Genomic DNA, 22,282 nt, shown 5'->3' with positions numbered 1-22,282 from the left:
ACTCCAACAAACCAGTCCTTCTAATAGTGCCACCCCCTGGACTAAGCATATTTAAATCATCATATGAGATGTTCTGAAACTAACATAGGCTCATCTAACTAATTACATCTGAATCCTTAGGCAAAACCTAAAGTAGGTAAGGCCTCTGGGACTCCTTATCTATGATTCCTTATATATAAAACGTATATTTCAATAACAATAAAGTGAGAATTCCTTCACTACCCGGATGTGTGAAAGGCATCACCCATGAGGGTGACTGAAAGAGGGTGTTCACACACCAGCGTTCTTACGTAATGGCACTTAGTGTGTTTGTTCCCACTGGAAATCACCCCCTTCCATGTCAGTTCCACAGAGCAGATGCAGTGATAGCTCCCAGGTGCTGCTTCTCCTTATTAAATAACCACATCCAAGTCTTACTTTCAGGTAGAAGACCTTTCAGTATCTCTTAAAAAAAAATAGAGAGAGAAATCATATGCACAACCATTGTCACAAATTCAGTCCAAGTTATTGTTTGACAATAAGATGCTTTATTAAACTTGATACAGTTACTACATATGAATCCTGTGAAAAAAAATGGGCTATGAAATTATTATACATCGGGATCCCTGTATTACAAAGTCTGTCCCCAAACTTTGTTACCTCGCTGAATCCTGACTATAAGCGCATGTGACTAAAGGCAGCAGCCATTTTCCTGGGACGAAAAGACAAATCTTGTCTTTCAGCTGACATGTCTGTGATATCCCAAGCCCTCCTAGCAACCAATGGCCCTGACCTCATCTCATCTCCATGCAGTTGCCTCCAGGGCTGAGCTTGGCACAGCACCGGGCTGGGAGCACAGAGTCCACACAGGGTCAGCCGCAGAAAGAGCATCTTCCTCCCAACTAGTTAGCGTTACTCCAGACTATTCCAAAACTCCTTGGAGGGCTGAGACTTCTGGGAATGAGAAACAGAGAGGGGAAGAAGAAACAAGTTTGAATATTGACAGAAATGGAGAAGTGGCCCAGGCATCTGTACTAAGACCTAGCTGTTAGGAAATGCCAGACTCTCTCCAACATGGTGAAAGTGGACCAGGGTCACTTGTTTCTGACGTTCCCTTACCAGGCACAGGGGGCTCGGCGATGAGGTGTTTGTGGTTGGTAAACAGCTCTGTGGAGTCGTCCAGCGACCTTTCCTCTAGGTCTGACTCTGGGATTGGAGTACAGCCACCTAAACAAAAAATGCAAAAGTATTTTAAGCAATTGCTAAGGAAACCTGCCTTCCTACACAGTGACCATAGCTTGGAAGCACACTCTACAGTGACAATATACAATGTGATCGCGATCTCCCCGAGCGAACTGGGAAAGTTCTCTTAAATGTCTTGTGGTGAGAGTCCTGGGGCTGTATTGTGGACACTACAGACATGGTCTCAGGATTCAAACTTGGTGTCAGTGATGACAGCACTGGTTTACAGATTCCCTTGTTTGGTCAGAGAGGACAAAACCTATACCAAATACAATACCCACGGCATAGCAACCAAGCTGCAGCAATGCTCCTCTATACAGACTACTGGAAACAATGAGACAGAGAGTACACACCGGAAGAGAAAGAGCACCTCCTCCTCCCATGCGAAGGAAGACGACCGGGGTTCTATGGCTATGCCCCTGGTGGGGCTTCTTTGGACTTCCTTCTCTCCCCGAGTCCCACTCCTTCTAGGACAAACACACCCACTCCATAATGCAACAGAAAAGCCATGAAATGCCTTGTGAAAGTGACTTGGGGATGAGCTGTTTTTCACAGTATCTACCATATCCATCAGAGTCTTGTATGGGAAACTCAATATCAGTTGCGAGTTTGGTGACAGCATCAGCAACATGCTTCATTTTGCTTCTGCTTCCTGGAAGGGGACTAGCACATGTTTACCGCACACATTTTTTTTTTTCCCCAAAGACTTTCTTCTCCTTGATGAAGTGTGATTTTTGAGTCCTTTCACATACTGAGTCCAAAGCCTCGATGCTTAACTTTGGTTTTACGTGTGAAAAGTTTTATAAAGCTCGTGACATTTTGAGAAGACAGCCTGAATATCTACCTTGACATCGCTTTAGAAGAGAGGGCAGAGGCGGAATCCAGCTCTGATGGAAAAGGCGCTTTGCCACCCGTACCCCTGCATCCACACCGAGAAATAAATAGGTGAGGCAAACAGGAGAGAAAGGTGGTTCCAAGTTCATAAAATGAGAGGTTTCCTGGGAACCCTGGGATTTCCCATCAGTGGGTAAGGCTGAACTGGCCCAGTTCTGTCTGCAAAGAGCAAGGCCCCACCTGTGAGGAGAACCAGGCTCGATTTTTAGTGTCTTTCCAAAGCCACGTAATGACAGGAACCGTTATTACTATGCACTTTCTAGGTGCTCAAGGTTCCCTATGCATTATCTGTTAATCCCTGCACATCATACAGGAGGCAGATTTTATTCTCACTTTAAAGATGGGGAAACGTAGGTCTCTTGAGATTCAGTAAATCGCCAAGGTCATACATGTCTGCACTGGCTGTCCTTTTAAGGAAGCCTATGGGACAGCCTTTCTTCCCTGCTTGCTGCATGTAACTGAGGTGAAGTTAGTGACAGTGGTGGGCGGGGCTTGGGGCACTAGGAAGAGGGTATCGGGAAGAGCAGGCATTCGGTTACACTTAGTCCCCACTGAAGGACCACTGTCCCCACAGGGAGACAAAGTCCAGTCTCCACTGTAGACTCACAAATCAGTGACTTCTCCACCCCTGGGTCAGACAAAGTCAGAAGAAAGAGGGACCAGGAGTGATACACAAACAGGCAAACGGTAGGAGTGTGGCAGAGCCACGCCTCTAGGAGGTGGGAAAGTGCATGAGAGATGCAAAGCTACAGTTGAGGACTTAAGTATTCTAGCTCTTTGTCACACAGGCACAAAAGGGAAAGTCAGATAAACAACAACCAACATCACTTCTTCTGTGCCCAATGCTCTGACCTCCTGATGCTGAAATGGGCAGTGACTGTGTGTCATTCCTCTTGATCCCGCAGAACTTCCCATTTTCTGACCAGAGACAGTGTGGGGGCTGACCAGTCACTTGTTCTAATAATACAGACCTTTTGTACCTCCATGTAGCCAGACTGCCCAACTGAGTCCCGGGTCCCTCCTTGCCTTGGGCCCTATCTTGTTATAAAACTAACTGATCCTGAAGGTAGTTGTAAAAATCAAGTCTTCAAAATGAAACTTTGAAGTCAGAATGGCCACTCATCTGTAAGAATGAGGGACTCCACGTCTGTGCTAAAGGGGATGCTAATCACCCTGGTATGCAGCTGTTCAACCATGGTTGACAGAGATGGGCGTGCAGAGGTCAAGATGGAGACCTGGCTGCTGGGGCACGGAAACATCCAGAGTGATAAGGATTCTGTGGACCAGATAACTTGCAAAAGGAAAATAGCAGGCTCAGTGAAGCTAATAGGCCAAGGAGGGTAAACACAGAAAGTCAGGCACCCTCCTGGTCTCACTAGTCTAAGTGAGGCCATCTTACCATATCACCAGCACCAGAAGACACACCTAGGATCTGGTTAAAAATTCAGAATCCTAAGACCAAATCCCATATCAAATTCAAAACCAATGCTGCAAAAGACAGATGAATTTATCTGGTGAGAATTTTGCTAGGAGATTCTGTGTGTGTGTGTGTGTGTGTGTGTGTGTGTGTGTGTGCGTAGTGTAAGAGATTCTGTGTGTGTGTAGTGTAAGAACAAATCCCATACCAAATAAAAGTAAGCAATAAAAAGAGAAAAATAAGAAATAAAACTTTCAAACTAACAGACCCTCTGAAATTTGTCCATGGAAGTGAAGCCTGGGTCCCACAGATGCCAGCTGACATACCTTTGGCTTGAAACCCATCCATAAGAGAAAGGGGAAAGAAAACCCACAGCTGGCTGGAATCATTCAGACACAAACAGCTCATGTGACAGGAACCAACAAACTAGCCTGTTTAGCAGGAATTGGGAATTCCTAATCCAAGACCAGGCAAGACATTCCAGGAAGGCTGGAGCTCACCAGTCCTATGGACCTACTGTGCACTGGATACTCTGTGCAATGTGATATGCTAATCATTCTGCCATCAAACAATCCAACTGAAAAGAGCTCCTTCTCACACTACTGATGTTGACTACATCAGTAGTAATTCGCCCTTTTCTAATATTTCTCCCATCATCTCTTCTACAAAGATTCCTCAGGCCATTTTCCCCACCCTCCCCCCAACACCCAGGCCATTTTTTTTCCTTGACTCAAAAGAAAATTGAAATGGGATTGAACCAGAAGAAACTAAGGGGAAAAAAAAAAGACATCAACTAAAGATGGTACAAAATCCATGAGTATTCAGCAAAAACTGTATATAGATTTTTGGAGTTACAAATCCATTTATTTTATGTGTGTAGTGGGGTGCAGTGTGTGTGCCAGAACAAGCAACATGTGGAGGTCAGAGGGCAAATCACATGAGCTGGTCTTCTCCGACCAACATGCAGGTCCCAAGGCCTGAAACCCTGTTGTCAAGCTTGGCGACAAGGGTCTTTACTTGCTGAATCATCTTAGAATTCTGAGTTTTGTTCTCTATCCAGATTGAAGAGATGCAGCATCAACCTGTCTTGATGCCTCCAGGAAGCAGCCAGCTTCAGATCCCAGTCAACCATCCCATCCCAAGAGAAAAACATCAGAGACAGTGAGTGCACTGTGTGGCTGAGCTGAGTCTTGAGAGGTGAAGTAGCTTAAATATCTATTCATTTATGACATTTCCAGCTTCAGCAGGCTTATCAGGATGGACCCCATCGTCACCTGTATTTCTCTTTTTGCCTTTGGTTTTTCCAAACCCAGACTTACTAATAAGATGATGGATCTGACAGCCACACCCAGGGCAGGGGGTAGGGCAAAGACAGAAAGGAAATACACAGTTGTGACTAGCCTGGAAGCAGCAACAGCCCAAGGCTAAGTCCCAAGGCACAGAGGACAGGACATAGGACACTGGAAGGACTGAGCAACAGGAGTGCCAGCCTCCACCACAGAGCCCTGAAGTTGGCGTCTGCTATAAGCGGGGACAGCCACTGTGCCCTTATTTTTTCGTCCTGTTTACTTGCCTCTGAGGGAGACACATGGAACAGGTAGGCAATAATGAGATTGAATTTCTATATCTTGCTATTTAAGAAACTGACATTTCTTGTATCCTGCCTTGACACTGCAGTGGGCTGCCAACCTAGTTGGAAAATGTTAGTTTATGAAGTGAAATTGAGAGATTATGTCATCTGCCAAAGGTCAGACACAAAATCTATACAGGCCGAAGTCCAGCTCCTGACTGCATCAGCGTTTCTCAGAAAGACTTATGTTCAAGTCTCCTATCTAAACCAACGCTTTTAAAATGTTTTTTGTTTGTTTGTTTGTTCTGAGACAGTTTCTCTGTGTAGTCCTTGCTATCCCGGAATTTGCTTTGTAGACCAGGCTAGCCTTAAACTCAAAGATTTGTCTCCCTCTGTCTCTAGCTCTCAAGTTCTGGAATTAAGCCATGACTCATGGCTTAAATCAACACTTTTTCAAAAATATAATTTAAAGTGTGTTAAAGGGATTACAAGAAAATGAAAGGAAAAATAATGCCAGCTTTTATTTTTAAGAATTAGAGTCAGCATTTGCAAAGTCCCTTGTCAACTGCTACACATTTTCAACATTCTTTATTCTCAGTTTTGGGCAACAGAAAATCTGCCACCAGATGCTAGTGTCGGGCCACAGTGCCACCTACAAGACACAGCTGACTGTAACTAACAGTATGCATAGAGTCGGGGTGTTAATAACAGAATGCTAGAACGGGCCAGGATTTCGTTATCTTAGACCCCAGCAGCCAGTGACGATTTTGGCAACAGCGCAGGCTTCTTCCACTTCACCCCTCGTCCACACCCTCTTCACATACACAAGTTGCCACAGCGGTCAGAAATCTCTCCCACACCAACGCAAGCATCCAAGGTTTGCCTCTGTTGTGCTTCCCACAGTGACGGGAGGTCCGCTTCTACCTTCTACGGAGATAGATCTTTAACGAGATGGCTCTCACCGAGGATCTCTGCCACATGAAGAACTCTGGACACATTTTCAGGAGAGAATAATGTCTTAAGTAACCATCACCTCATGGAGTCCTATTACAACTAAGCTAGATTGCTTTGAATAATTTCTGGGCCAGTCTGGAAATTTAAATATAATAAATTTCAAAAATGACACGTGCATTATGAGTTGTAAGCAACCAGAATAAAGAAAGTATAAAAAAGCTGTAAGTTAGAAATTACATGGATGACCTTAGAGAAATAAGACAGTAAAGTATCATTCACGGCCTCACTGTTGATTCTGTAAATGATCTCTTATGCTTTTGTAAACCGGTAATTCTTGAACACATGTATAGAAACACTCTTCTGATCAGAAAATTCTAGCAAAAAACTTAACCAATTACCCTGTATTTGAAAAGAACACTAGAATTTTAAAAGTCCACAACCTCAAATCTACTTCCATATCCACAGGCAAACTGTAAAATGGACAGACATCCTTCTTACCAAGAGGACCGCATGTTATCAACATGAGAACTGCACTGGGAAAATTAAAAATTAAAAAAAAAAACAAGAGCTCAGGCTTCCTCTGCAGGATGATGTCACACGGTTGACAGTGGTTGGAGGTCATGATAGAAGGCTGGACAGAAACAAACGTGGCTGCCATCCAGAATACCGAAAACCAAAACCAGACTGCAGGGTGAGCAGTGTCACCGTGACTGTGGGGCAGCTGGCAACCGATCATGGTACAAAGCCTTCATCAAGGACAACTCTGTGTGTGTGTGTGTGTGTGTGTGTGTGTGTGTGTGTGTGTGTGTGTGTGTATGCATGTGCATGTGTGTGAGCATGTGTATATGTGTGCATGTGTATATGTATGCATGTGTGTATATGAGTGTGTGTGTGCATGTGTATGTGTGCATGTGTGTTCTTCTGTAGTGATAAACAAAGATACTTTCTGATAACAGGCAATATAACCATCATCAAGGCCAATCTTAAACAGCAAATATGAAATCAGCAAATATGGAGATTGCTCATTAATAGAACTAAAAGCCAAGATAAAATGCCTAGGATGGGGCTCGAAAGGTAGATTGAGAGACAGACTGACAAAGCCTGTAGCTAAGACACTGTGCGGTGTCTGCAAACGTCAGCATCTCAGGCAGTTCTCCCAACTGAAGCCCACCTGTCCCCTCTCTACCCTCCTCATCCATCTCCTCCTAACATCTGACACCCCAGGAGAATGCTGGTGGCCCCACTAGCCTGTCGCACGGTTCACCTTGGACTCAGCCTAAACCAGGAGCTTGGCCAGATGGCAAATACTGTTTGGGATTTACAGGCCATCTGGTCTCCACTGCCACTGTTGTGACAAAGGAGCCAAGTTCCTTGTGTACATGTGAATGTGTGCTGGCTATGTTCCAATGAAGATTTATTTACTAAGGCAGGTGGCCCAGGTTTGGCCCACAGGCAACAGGTTGCCATTCTTGACCTAACAAGGGTAACAGATGTATGACTTTGCCACCTACGGGCACTAAGTACACAGCTAGATGCTTTACCTTAGAGCACTGCCACCAACATATAGTTACCACTGTAGTTTCAAAGCATCGTCGCTCTGCTATAAAACCATGCTGTCGTACATACAGCCACAAACTTCTCTTAAAAGATTCTGCGTTTTGCAATCATTCCAGCTATGTATACTAGCTATGTATATAGAGCGATTCAGTAGGTATACAAAGCTCCCATACGTCCTTCATATCTCCCGAGTCTCTTGTCAGCATGGGGTGGTTTTACGGGGATGAGCTGGTACTGGCATGCTCTCACTGACAAAAGTCCATGCTTTATTAAGTGTCCCTTCATTTCTATACAATGTCCATTTTCGGCTTCAGGATATTTTCCAAAATAACCAGTAACATGAGTAGTTCTGTCTTCTTGGCTCTCCTTAGCTGTGATATCTTTCCAGTCTTTTCCATCTTCCCGTTTTGACGGCCTTGGTGGTTTTGTGGTCTATGGACCAGCTATACTGTTGTGTGGTACTCCAGGACACTGGCTGTACTGCATTCATACTCTACCTGCTGTCTGCCTTCCTCCATTATCCTAACACCTGATTCTACCTCCAGCCTATCCGCCTTTCTACTGGCGTTTGTCTTTTCCTTATGTTGGAGTTGTAACATGAAGGTCTATCTATATCTTGGAGTGGACTTAGCAGGACCTGGGACAGGCACTGCTCACAGAAGACTGGTGGCACCCCCAGGCCAGGCACCCCCAGGCCAGACATCACCAGGCCAGGCACCACCAGGCAAGGCACCCCGAGGTCAGACACCCCAGCAACCTCTTCAGTACACAGCACTTTCTTTAGCTCTGCTTTTTTTTAAAAATAAATTTTCTCGGTATACATTTGTGGAGTCAACGAATTTTGGTTTTAAGTTCTTGTAACTTCACTTAAGGGACCCCAAGAACAGCTTGGGAGGATGACCAGTGTCATCAGAGCTCAAAGGGATGCCTCTTTTCCACAACTGGATCATTCTGATTAACAACACAATCAAAGGGCTGCCAGCTTCTTCCTGGGGTGTGAAGGGAGAATCTTTTATTCTTCCTTTCTTCAAGTGTTTAAGAAAAACCAATCAGGCAGATAGTCACAAAGAACCCCACATAGCCACAGGCGTGTTTCTTCACCCAACAACCAGAGTCCAGTTTTCACACCCTGAACTGCCACTAAGAGTTAAAACAGAAGGAACCTTGAAAATGTACTCCAGGGTCACTTTTCTTTCGATTAAGATATACTTGATTAAGAAAGTTTGGGTCTAGTTTTTTGACATCAACATTCAAACCTTACTTCATATTCATAGATTTATAATTCATGGGGGGTGCAGGTGCCAAGAAGAAGCACATTCTTAAATAGGAAATGCTTCCCTCGGGGACTCTCTGGGGACGCTCACTTTAAAACTTGATCCTCTTTTCTTTGCTTCCTCCTCCCTCTTTCCTCCCCTTTCCCTCTCCATTTTGCTTCCCCCACTTTCCACAGCTTCATACCTGAGCACTCAGGTTCTGCAGCCCTCCCCCGCATGGTTTCAAGCTCAACTGTCTTAGATGTACATGATCAGCCACAATCCTAAGATATTAAATCATGTCAGGTGTGCACAGGTATAGAGAGAGCTAAACAAAACCCTGCAACACCCGGATCTAACCCACCTCTTCCAGCTCAGCATGGGACCTGCCCCTGGGTCCAGTGCATTCCGGTGGCAGCCACATTTGTTTCTGCCTAACCTGTCAGCCCTTATGGGAACATCTTCATTATAAGATCAACAGTAGTGTAATGTTTTTGGCTCAGGTGACACTGACTATTCCTGATGAGGACCCGAAGCTCGAGCTGAGTGGCTCTGTCACTTGGACTTCCCGGAAGTGGAAGGGGGCGTTAACTTTAACTTAAAGAAGAATCGAGCACACAGAGAACAAACTCCACAGTCGTGGAACTGTGGGAATAAACTGAGATGATGGCTGAGTTTGCACCCCATCTGCACCATCCTCGAGCTCATTACTGAAGATCTCGGGATGGGGCAACTGCTGCATATACAAGGGATTTGCTGATAATTCTCTATGTGATCATTTTACTGCCTATATTAAAACATATTTTTTTCTGGCCAGAGGGGAAAGTAGATAAATATAATTCATCCTGCTTTATGCTTGAAGAGCAGCTTAGTTGAATATTTAGAAATATTTTGGCAAAATAGGAAAACGGGAGACAGAGTAGTAAGGGGGAGAGGTGGACAGAGGACTGGTAGAAAGACAAAGAAAGGAAAATCAGCAAGGGACCTCATTTTTCACAGTGTCTCTACATAAGACAACCAAGGTGACTTTTTGAAGGGACAGATGACAAAATATTAAAACATAAAATATATAAGGTTAGAAGACTTAAAGCAGAATAGAGAGCCAGTAGGAAGAAGTGTAGATAAACACAGACAAGGACATAATAAGGGTGAAATGCAGACTGGGGGGCGCTCTGGAGAGAAAGTGAGGAGCCCTGACTAACTCTCCTACATTGTTCCTCCTCCAGCCCCCACTGCACACCCGTGGGCCCAGTCTGTCCCTACGCTGCCTTAAGAGAACACCATGACTTATAACACTCTGATTATTTGAATGGTTTTGGCCCATGTACATATGTATGCATGCATGTGTACATTTACATGTATGTTCTTGTTCTGTTCCCAGGCCAATTTAAGAAGTCACTACTGTGTAAATTTGGGCTTTCAAAGGCGTTCATGGAAGCTGCCTTCCGGAAAACCCCACGTGACCTCACATAACAAGGATAATAGGCACAAGTTTGTCAAAGCTTGTCTTAGAGACTATGTCCTGGGGCATGTAGTTATTTTCCTTCATGTGTTTCCAACACACATGGGTACTCAGGTTACTATCATAGAACATGGTTCCCACTCTTTTTTAAAAGATTTATTTATTCAATTTTTATGTATATGAGTACACTGTCACTGTCTTCAGACACACCAGAAGAGGGCATCAGATCCCATTACAGATGGTTGTGAGCCACTATGAGGATGCTGGGAGTTGAACTCAGGACCTCTGGAAAGTCAGTCAGTGCTCCTAGACACTGAGCCCTCTATCCAGACCCCCACCCCTTTTCTTGAGATAGGATCCCACTATGTTGCCCAGGCTAGCCTTGAACTCTCAATCCTCCTGCCTCAATCTTCTATGTGCTAGGCTTGCAGGCAGGCATGCACCACCATGTCCAGTCCAATATTGTTACTAGAGGACATACACCAATCTCTCACCTCCGTTCTCACTTTACCTACTACGTGCATAATGTGGAAACATTAACTTGGCGCCATTATTCGGCTTTAAAACTCAACAAGGCAGAAATGAAATGTCCTTCTGTATAGTCTCGAGTCTTCAATTCAATGCCATAGTTATACATCCCTGTTCCCTGTGAATTCACTCTACAATTTGCCTTCTTCCTGTCACTGGAGAAACCACACGGATCATATTGGAAATAGCCCAGCTGTAAGCTATGGAGAAAATAGTTGTTCGCCGAGAGGCATGTGAAGGTCACTGGTGAGTGTGCCCCGTGTAAAGCCCTGTGGAATGTGTGTAGCTCCGTTCTGTAGCTTAATAACCATCTTTGATCCCCCCACACAGTGAGAACTTAAAACACTTTCAAGACTATGCATGTACCCAATGCTTAAAAATATTTCCACTTCACACCTCACAGCAGAGACCAAGCGTGTGAATAAAAGGGAACCTACTATATTTTAAGAGGTCTAGCATGTGTCTCAACAAGTTTTAAAACCCCCATAAAGGCTGAACACTCAGTCCCTCAGGGTATATGGGCTCCAGTCAGAGAGTCTGGATTTAAGAGAGCAGGGTGCTCCTGGCATTAAGATATTCCAGGACTTTAACAGCATTAGATGCCCAAGTGTTATAGCTGGACCACTGCTTAGAACATAGGTCTTGGTGGAAAGCATTAAGAAACTGCAGGAACACAGCTATTTCTATCCATTGATTGTGTAAACAGAGTGTACAAAGAAGGAAAAAAAAAAAGAAGCCTTACTTAAAAATAAAGAAGAAGAAGAAGAAGAAGAAAAAAGCACAGTCCATAAATCCTGTAGATTGGAAGGGATCCAGGCTAAGAATTTCTCCAGATGTTAGTCTGTAAACAGGGTTTCATAAAGCAAGTTCCCCCAACTAATTGTTGGCAAAATTGTCTCTACACTGCACTGGTACATATGGCACCGTGCTGTGTGCAGGAGCATGGGTGACTGGTCTGATAGGTTGGTAACCAGTTCAGAAACAATGACATCCAGGGGGAAGACTCAGGGATCCGCACAAATCTGATACAGCAAGAAGGCACCGTAAACCCATCACCTCGGAACTCAAGAGCTCCGCTGGCCCGAGGAAATGAGAGCTCTCACATTTCTGCGTCATCCCAGCTGTTTTTCTAACACATTAAGTTCTTAACCTGTAGCACTTGGAGAGAAACACACCCAGTAAGAACATAAACATGGAAACTTTGAAAACGCTACCCACTACTTTGTTAACATCTCCAATCACAATGTTTTCACACATGTGAGGGAGGCCATTAGAGCATCCAGATGGGTCACTGAAGTACTGCCCAGTCATTGTGGAAGGGTGGGGGAGAGGAGAAAGCCAATATCACTTCCTCTGTCACCTGGTCAGCGTGTGGAGCACTCTTCACGGCAGTAAGAATTATTGTCTTTTTCCTACATCGTTCTGCACTGAAAAGCAGTGTTCTCTGGTTCAAAATGAAAGCAGTTATGATATCCATTTGACTTCCAAATCTTAAGGAAATTCAAAGTACAGTTGGAAAAAGGCATAAGTATGACATTTCCATTTAAAACATTTTCCTGCCTCAGTCTTAGTGACCGGTACTCGCTCACAGTTCACACGCATGAGTGGAACACGGCTGTGCTTGGGGAATAGCAATTCCCGGAAACGGAAAGTGTGAAGGCATGGTGCGGCCGTGACCGGACGCCACCCACGAAGACAGTGCTGCTCTGCAGCTCACGGCTCCTCTGACAGCAAGTGGCCCTAGCAACCATTCCGCACCTTACGCTTCTTCCCACTACCCAGTTAAAAGCCAGAATCTTGATCAGATTTTTAATAATGGCAGAGTCTAGGAGGTGATCATGGAACTAAGCTTCCGATGGACCACTGGCTTACAGTCAGTTTAAGGGAAGAGAGAAATCTTGCTGGAGAGGAGCATGGCATCTTTCACACACAGGGAGGAAACAGAATAAACAACCGGGACTCATTCCAAGGCAACTGTGTCGCTTAGTGATCTGAACACTCATTAAACAACGGCGTATTCTGTGGAGCAAGGAAATGTCCACGGGACGGAAAGCTGAGCCACCAACAAGCAAGCGACATTCTAAAAGGAAAAGTGACAGCCAGTGCAGCTCTGCTGTGGACCCCAGCCTTGTATTCCTTACGTAGGAAAGCACACATGCATGGGTGTATGTGCACAGCACACACATGTACATATGTATGTTGTGTGTGTGTGTGGATGCACACTTGTATTACATGTATGCATGTCTCTCTCTCTGTGTGTGTGTATGTGTGTGTGTGTGTGTGTGTGTGTGTGTGTGTGTGTGTGTGTGTGTGTATGCATGTGTGCTTTGATTCAGGGTTTTAATATGCATCTTGGGTTGGCCTTGAACTCTTGATCCTCCAGCCTCAGCTTCCCGAGTGCTGGGATAACAGGCATGAACCACTATGCATAGCTTTTATCATACAGAAAATATAGCATTTTCCTTCTGAGAGATGGGGGTTAAATGAAGGCTTGTCCTGGATTTGTCGTAGTGCTCAGTACACCATAAGCCCACCAATAAATGTCAGGATTATTTTCTGTATTAGCCCCAGCTGATGTCGGTCATTTCCGTTCTAGCCAGCTGCACATTAAACCGCAAGCCACGGGGCCAGCATGGATTACATGTGACTTACTGAGATCTACTTAGGCAAAAGTTGAGGGGGTATATAGGCCAATGGTGGGATGCTTACAGCAGTACCTGGTAGCCAGTGGGAAATTATCAACAAAGTATTAAAAATAAATCAGATTCCTTTAAGGGGGAACGTACTAACATCTGAGATCACAGCAGGAAGTTTAAAGGGACGGTGATGGTGAAGATGGTGATGGTAATGGTGATGATGATGGTGGCAGTCTATAGCGTGTCACTAACTACAGGGAAACATAAGCCCAGATACTGTGAAATAAATGGAGGCCGCATTAAGATGGGAGGGTGAAATGGTGCTGAGCTTGCTTTCTCATGGGAAACTGAACTGGCCAGCAGATGAACCTGGAGAGAGGAAGTCTGCGGACCTAGTGTTACTAAACACAGGAGGCAGCCAGGGAGCAGAGCGGTGCACTTAAATGTATGCCTCGAAGGAAGCAAACACCAATTATTTTTATATGACTTTAATTCTCCCAGTGAATACTTTATGGGTGTTGGCAAGTCCTTCTGGAAAAGGAAGGGGTTATTAATGAAGGATTTGGTGGCAACCACTTACTAGTACTCTGAGAAGTAACTCTTGACAAAGAAGCATTTAGTTTACACCTCATCTCTAAACACTTGGAGACCTGAAGACGCTTTTTAAAAAGAGTGAAAGGCAGTTCGGCCATATACACGACCCCGCTCACATGTTTTCTATCACCCAAATAATAATCAAATAAACGTCCCATGGGGAAGTAAGTAGACAGAGCACTGGAGCTCAACTTTCCTCTGTTGTAAAGAGTGTTCAATGGTTTTTCCATAATTAAACCTTTATTAAAATAGGGGTTCTCAACCTTTCTACGCTGGGGCCCTTTAATACAGCTCCTCATCTTGTGGTGACCCCAATCATAAGATTATTTTTGTTGTTAACTGTAACTTTGCTACTGTTCTGGATTGTAATATAAATAATCCGATATGCAGGATATCCGATATGCACCCCTGAGAAGGGTTCTGACCCACAGGTTGAGAACCTTGGACTTAAAAGACCCTGGAAAAAATCAACGACAAAACAAAACAAAACAACAACAACCCACAGTGAAACTAGCCAGACTCAAAGTGTACCTACCGCAGTGAGCTTTATAAAGTCAAGACATCCATTCTGAAGTTGTGCGGCTCTACGCTGGATTTCTTTTTCTTTCTTTCTTTTTTCTCTTTTCTTTTGTTTCCTTTCATTTTCTTTTCTTTGATAGGATTTCACTGGGCGGCCCCTGGGTGGCCTGGAATTCACTCTGTAGACCAAGATGGCCTCAAACTCATAAAGATAGCCTTGCCTTTGCCTCCCACACTCTGGGGCTAAGGGTGTGTGCTACCACACCCACTTCACATTGGAGTATACACTTTACATTTCTGTATACTTATCCACCACAAAATCCCAAAATTCCACATGAGTTAAACACTACAGGAATAATTTTCTTTATAAATTCTTCTATGGCTCCTGCATCTGCTATCACCGCTCAGCCCTTCCTCTTCTGACTCTTTATTGTTCTCCTTTCTTCATAGTATACTGTACCCATGTGTACATGTTTATCCATCTATATATCTACAGTGGAATATATATATATATATGGTGGACAACTAGGTTGGTTCCATTTCCTTGCTGTGATGGAGGTACAAATGTCTAAGGTTATGGAGTTCTCTGGGCAAATATGCTGAGAAGTGAACTTGCTAGGTCATATGGTGGCTCTGTTTTTTTATCTTTTTTTGGGCCATCTCGGTAATTCATATGGAACTACAAAAGATTATGAACAGGTAAAGCACCCCTAAAGAGTAAGAATGCTGGTAGAGATACTACAGTACCCAACCTCACATTACACTACACAGCTGTGGTGACGAAGACTGGCATAAACACAGACAGATAGACCAATAGAACAGAAGAGATACGGAAACACAACAAGCAAGTCACACTTTTGACAAAGGAGGCGACAATATACACTGGAGAAGACCACCTCGTCAATAAGTGGTGCTGGGAAACTGGGCAGCTACCTGCCAAAGAGTGAGATTGGGTTCATAACTTTTTAATATTCTACAAAAGTCAATCTGAAATAGATTCAAGACTGTTAACTAAAGCCCGAGATGCTCAAACTGTTAGAGGGAAACACAGGGAATATTTAAGACACTGGGGTAGGGCAGAGTCTGCCTTATAGAATACGGCACCATGGGAAGCAGTCTCCAGCAATGACAGATGGAGCTACATGACAATTCAAGTGTCTGCACAGCGCAGGGAACTAACAGCAGGCACACAGCCCATGGAATAAGAGATGCTTCTTCTTCTTCTCCTCCTCCTCCTCCTTCTTTTTCTTAACCAACTATGCTTCAGATAAGGCTAATGTTCAAAAATTATAAATAGCAAGGAGATGATATTATATATAAGTAAATAGACCAAGGAAATTAATCGATTCCCCCAAAAGGAAAAGAAACACAAATCGCTAACAACTATTTTAAATAGTGTTTGGCATTTCTAGACATCAGGGAAATGTAATCACAACTCCCTTGAGACACCACCTCACCTCATCAGAATGATTGTCATCAAAGCTGGTGACAAATGTTGTGGAGGAAGAGAAGCCCATATTCAGAAGCCTGTATTCAGTACAGCTGGGATACAAGTTAATACAGCCATCATGGGAGTCAGCTCAGAGAGTCCTCATAAACTACTGTGCTGCTACTGACTTCAAAAAGAATGCGGGAAAAGAGGGAAAAGAGTCCTTAGGAGTGTCATCAGTGAAAACTGCTCCTCCACAGGCTTTCAGGTTTGTGAGCAGAACACAGTTCAATGGTGTGCAGAATCATGAATCCAGAGATGGTATCCGTGTCATGTTCTGCCTTATTTTCCCTTAATCTAACTTATTCATTCTTGCAAATTTCTAAACTGTGTAAAACACAGTCTCTAACAGCTATCTATCAAAATGGAAACTCTCTAGCATCTTCAGAAATGAGTTCTCTGGACTTAGTCTGTCAAAATTTTAAACCCAGCTCTGCCATTATTAGCCTATTTTAAAAGCAAATAGATGTTTAATCTTTCTGTGCCTCAGTTTCCTTGTCTGTAGAAGGCAGATGATAGCTATAGGCAGTTCATAAGAAAACTGTGAAGATTAAATGAGTTAATTATGGAGTGTCTAACTCTAGGCTGCTTGGTTCAGAATGATGAACTTGACTTCCGGTAAGTCCCCACTCCCATTGTTGAAATATATCCTCAGCCTTCCCCATAAAAACCTGAGATTCTCAGTTGGGGAGCAGAAAGAAGGGAGGCTGGCACATTTAAGAAAGCAGAAAATACAAGCAGCTGTATCTGGGGTATCTGACACCAGGAAAGTGAGTTGTTGAGCTGGCTGTCCGGAGGAAAGTGACTGAGTGGTCTGACTCAGGGAGAATGGCAGTGTGAAGTAGGGAATAAGAGACAAAGACTCTAACAGCATATCGAACTCAACCCATCCCAAATGTTACTCTTGATTTTCTCTTCAGCCTATTCCCAGCTGAACTCTACCTGTCCAGCGGTTTGGACCAGAATTCCTGCCGTCAGCCTAGGCTGTCTTCTGTTTCTATCATTAATCTGTTGTTTCTATACTTAAAATCTATCCCGAGTCTAACGGTCTCACCCGTGCTCATTACCACTGTGACAGAACTCACCATCATCTCTTGTTCACTCAAACCGTGTTAATTGTTAACAGGGATAACTCAAACTCTTATCCCTCAAACAGTGTTCTCTACTCACTACACAGGACTCTCTCCCAGCAGCAGTCATTGATCCCTTAAAATGGCGATTGTGTTGTTCCTCTGGTAGAGGAGCCTGCTGATTTTACCCAGAGGAAAACAGTGTATGCCAAAGGCTGTGTATATCCTGACCCCTCTTGTACCCCTCTAACCATGCAGTCTCATTGACTTCCTTGTACCCTGTAACATACTGGGGGCATTTCTACCCTGTAGATGGTGTGATAGCCATCCTATTTACCCAGAATACTTAGCTCTCTGGTCACTGCATGAACAAATCCCTAAATTTCTAAATCTCTATCCACAAGATAGCATCCAAACATAGCCTACTGTACCACCCAGATTAAAATTATAACAGTGCAAAGCCGGTTGCCCAACACACCTTTTTCTGTAACACTGATCACTTTAGCCTTCTGACATGCTACATGGGTCACAGGTTGCTTGTCATGCTTAGAATTGACTGTTCTCCCTGAGAATGAATGTTGCAGATGGTAGAGACCATTGTCTGTTTTGCTTGCTGTTACATCCCAAGTGTGAGAACAGCACTTGGCATGACACTGTCAGGAGGACAACTTGTGGAGACTCAGAGAGAGTAGGCACAACCACCAAACATTCAGCCCTCAACAGGAACCAGGTGTCCGAGGTGACTTCTGGGAGCTGATGTTAAAAGAAGTAACAGAGCACCTGGAAGTCTAGCCCACAATAGTGATTTGTGGAGGAACATACTCCAAAGGAAGGCACAAAGACATCTATCTGTCTGCTGGGAAACTTCTTCAATTCATCTTCTTTCTGGTGAGCCATCAAGCTGTGGCCTGGAACAGATTATTTTTCCCAGGCTCCTTCAAATCTAAGCATGCTTTAAAAATCAAGCCCAAGGAAAGATTAGATAAACAACTGGACGATGTTTTTTTATACTCTAGTAGCATAAACATTTCAGATTCCTCCCTAGTTCTGTACAAACTTGAATCTCTGATTCCAGAGAAGGTGAAATATCTTCAATGTTTAAACACTACCTTGAATGATTCACATCTAACTCCATTTTTATCTTATGCTTTTTTGGCAATAAAATGCCAGGGTTTGTCCAAACTATGGTACTATGATTCCCTTCCAACAGTAAAACAACTTGGACTAAGCCAGCTCTGTTTCCTTTGAAGATGAAAATGGCTGCCTTCCCAACAGTCTCTCTTCTTACCACTTGTGGTCCCCAAACTGCATCATTTCAGCCCAAGCTTCCCAAACAAGAAGAAGAAACACAGGGCTACCTGACTGCAGTTTCAAAATGAATTGACTAGAACAGAGATGGGTTAAAATATTTGGCAAAGGAAGAAAATACAAAGAGAGGGAAACTCTTTGATTGCAGGGGAGGGGCTTGGGGCAGACTACACAAAGTAAAAAGTCCTTGGGGAACAGAGAATGTCACAGGGGATGGGGCAGAGAGGGGTGGGGAAAATGGCATCACCTGGCCTGTGCACACCTCACACTCAGAGTCGATGATGGCCAGGAGAGAAAACACTGTACCTAAATGTACATGGCGTCTCGTTTCCTGTACCCCACAGTTTATACAATTCTACCTGGTCCTGGACTTCATAACTCCAAGGGCAGAGAAAGTAAAGAAAGTACCCTTATGCTCCTGGAAAATCACAGCCCGAAGCCCAGTTCCTGCACAAGGTTTTAATTCCTTTAGCCTTCTTCCTGTATTGGAAATGGAAGTGGCCTTCTAAACAACTTCGAGGAAATAAATGAGGTTATAGGAATGAACGCATCAGACACAAGACCATACTCGGTTCTTGGCCGTTAGTATAATAAATGAGAAGACGCAGAGGGCAGGCTGATGAGTAGGTTTTTATTTCTTTCTCTGGTAGTACAGAGAGCAGCTCCTAGCATTATGACAGCTACTCAGGAGGGATGGAGCTTCCACGTGAGAACTGGCATGGTTTCTCCATATGTCATGACTTAAGTGCATGGTGCCTTCAGCAGTAGGGTCTTACTCATGAAATTGTGGAGGTTAACCAAGAGCAATGACAACAGCCTGTGATGTTGGGAGTGTCTAGGAGACCTCGCTGACTAACAACTGGAAGAGGTAATGCCCCTGTAACTGGAAAGTTCATCTTCATCTTTTGACTTTTCTTAACTACTGAATAATGTTCCTTTGTATGAATGTACCACATTTTCATTATCTACTCATCAGGTGATGGACCTCTGGACTCTCTATTTCTTAGCTATTAGAGTATTCTGTGGTACAATATGGAGTCCTTTAAATACATGCCCAAGAATGGTATACCTGGATTTTATATCTATTTCTAGGCATTAGGAATATCCATACTGCCTTCCATAAAGGTGGCATTAGATTGTACTCTCTTTAACAGGGAGTAAGTGTTCCCCCTTCCTCGCATCCTTGCCAGTCATTATTGGTTTTCTTGACATTAGCCATCTTGACTGGAGTAAGATGAAATCTTAAAGTAGTTTTAATTAGCCTTTTTCTAATAAGACATTGAAGATTTTAAAAAAAAAAAAAATCTCGGGCTTCCGTATTTTGCCTTATAGGAACTCTTGTGTTTAGATCCATGCACCATTTTTAAAGTTGGGTTGTTTGTTTTCGTAGCTTTCATTTTGTTAGTACTTTCTCTACTCTAGATAGTGACACCGTGTTAGATATACAGATGGCAAATGTTTGCTCCCTATGTATAGGATGCCTCTTTGCTTGATGTTGACTACCATTGTACAGAAATGTTTTGTGTTCATAGGGTCACGTTTGTTGATTGCTTTTAGCTCCTGGACCCTCTTAGTCTTAGTGAGGAAGATACTTCCTGTGCCAGGGAGTGTGAGCACACTCCCTACCTGCTGCTCTAGCGACTGAGCCTATCAGCTCTTACACGGATGCCCCGGATCTGCAGCTGACTTCATGCAGCATCAGAGATAGGGTTTCAATTCATCCCTCAGTGTGTAGTCACCCAGTCTGACCAGGGCCGCTTGTTGAAGAGGCTGTCTTTGCTCCAATGTGTACTTTTAGCTTCTCTATCAAAAGTCAGATGGCCACAGGAGCATGGCCTGATATCTGGGTTCTAAATTCTACTGTATTGATCAGTGTGTCTCCTTTCATTCCAGCCCCATGCTCTTTTTATTACTGTAGCCCTGTAGCATAACTTGAAACCTGTCCATTTTGTGTTCCATATGAAACCTTATACCATTCTTCAACTGTAAAAACCTGCATTAGAGTTCTAGTGGAGACTGCATTGAATGTGAAAAAATTTTTTAGCAGGATGCACATTTTTACAATAATAACTCTACCAGTCTATAAGATTTTGTGGAAAGTCTTTTAATTTCTCATTGTCTTCAATTGGTATAAATTTCTTGATGGAAGTTTCTATTGCACAGTTCTTTCATGTCTTTGGTTAGGATCATTCCAAGGTATTTTTGTTATCTTTGATAGGCTATTGTAAATGGCATATGAGCTAGTCAGCATACTTAGTTTTGTTTTTGCTTGGCAACTTACTACTAACCAGGGTCATCAGAGAAGAGAGATTTCACATTTCTCTTTTTCTATAAAATTTCCTCTCTAGACTGCTTTCACTGTATCCCATAAGTTTTGGTATGATATGTTTTAATTTTATTTCACTTATTTTTTATTTATTTACTGATTGATTCATCATTTAATAGTGTATTATTAAATCTCCACGACTGTGTATATTTTCTATGGTTTCTATTGCTATCAATTCTTTGTGGTCAGATAAGATTCAAGGAATTGTTTTAATTGTCCTAGAGTTGTTGAGAGAAATCCTATGTTCTAAACTATGGCTATTTTAATGAATGCTGTATTGACTGCTGAGGAGAATATGTAATCTCTAGTGTAAGAATGGGACGTTCTGCAAATATTATTAGGTCTGTTTGATCTCTGATGTCATTTAGCTGTTATTTCTCTGTTTCTGTTTTGTCTGGATAACCTGTGCATTGGTGAACATAGGGCATTGATGTGACCTACTAATTATTAATGTTTTGAGGTTACAATTCCTTTATATTTAGTAGTATTTGCTTATGAAGTTGGGTGCACCTGAGTCTGGTGCAGATATGTTAAGAATTCTAATGCCATATTGATGGATTGTTTCTTTGATCAATATGAAGTGACCTTCTTTATCTTTTCTGGTTAGTTTAGGTTTGTAGTAGTCTCTTTTGTCAGACATTAGAAGAGAAATTCCTGCCTGTCTAAGGTGGTTTCTATCTTCAGTGGTTAAGCCTCAGTAAGAATGAAAACCCCAAGACTAATGAGGTCACAGAGGCAGGTGGACCTGTGAGTTTGAGACCAGCTTGGTCTACAGAATAAGTTCCAAGATAGCCAGGGCCACACAGAGAAACCCTGCCTTGAAATACAAAGGCACACACAAAAAAATATTATTAGAAGAGAATATTAAATCTTTTAACTAATTTTAAATAGCCCAAGATTTTATATACACAAATAATGAATCTTGATCACATTTATCCCCACAGTCCTCAATCCTCTCACGTCCATACCACCTTTCCACCCCTAACTTCACGCCCTCTTTTAGTTTTAATTTTTCAACTTATTATTTTAAAATGCAAACACACACACACACACACACACACACACACAAATTAACCCAATGTAGTACATGCTCAATACGTTGGTCTTTTCTTCTTTAATCTGTGCTGTTCATAGGCTCATGGATCCATTGGACTGTGGTCATCCAGGAGTTACAGCCTTAAAGGGACTCTCCCTCCTCTAGAAGCCACAGTCATCAACAGCTGCTCACTCAGAGGTGGGTCTCCTAAGCCCCTCCTCTTCCCATCGTAACCACTTGATTCTGCATAGGTACCACAGCTCTGTGAACTCATGAGCGCAACAGTCTCGCCCAGAACACAGCTTCACTCTGTTCATCCCTCATCTCCAGCTCTAAATCCTCCTGATGTTTCTTCCACAGTGTTCTCTCAGCTGTAGGGTAAGGATGGAGTACATAAGGATGTGGTACAAATGTTCCATTTGTGGCTGAGTGCTCTGTGGACCCTCAC

General features: G+C 43.3%; 1 protein-coding gene across 1 annotated transcript in view; it reads right to left on the bottom strand.

Moving 5' to 3' along the window:
* Window positions 1-569: 569 nt before the first annotated feature.
* BBS9 (Bardet-Biedl syndrome 9) overlaps window positions 570-22,282 on the bottom strand; it is a 359,813-nt gene continuing 338,100 nt past the window's right edge. Inside the window, exons 21-22 of the mRNA XM_080930425.1 lie at window positions 1,099-1,206; window positions 570-933 (exon numbers count right to left, since the gene is read on the bottom strand). Of these exons, the coding sequence (XP_080786551.1) occupies window positions 902-933; window positions 1,099-1,206 (140 nt within the window). The 3' untranslated portion in view covers window positions 570-901. The remainder of the gene's footprint in view (window positions 934-1,098; window positions 1,207-22,282) is intronic.

Source organism: Micromys minutus, assembly GCF_963924665.1.
Source record: "Micromys minutus genome assembly, chromosome: 16".
NCBI lineage: Eukaryota > Metazoa > Chordata > Mammalia > Rodentia > Muridae > Micromys > Micromys minutus.
Note: the sequence above shows the minus strand (reverse complement) of the source record. Positions and strands in the feature narration are given on the sequence as shown.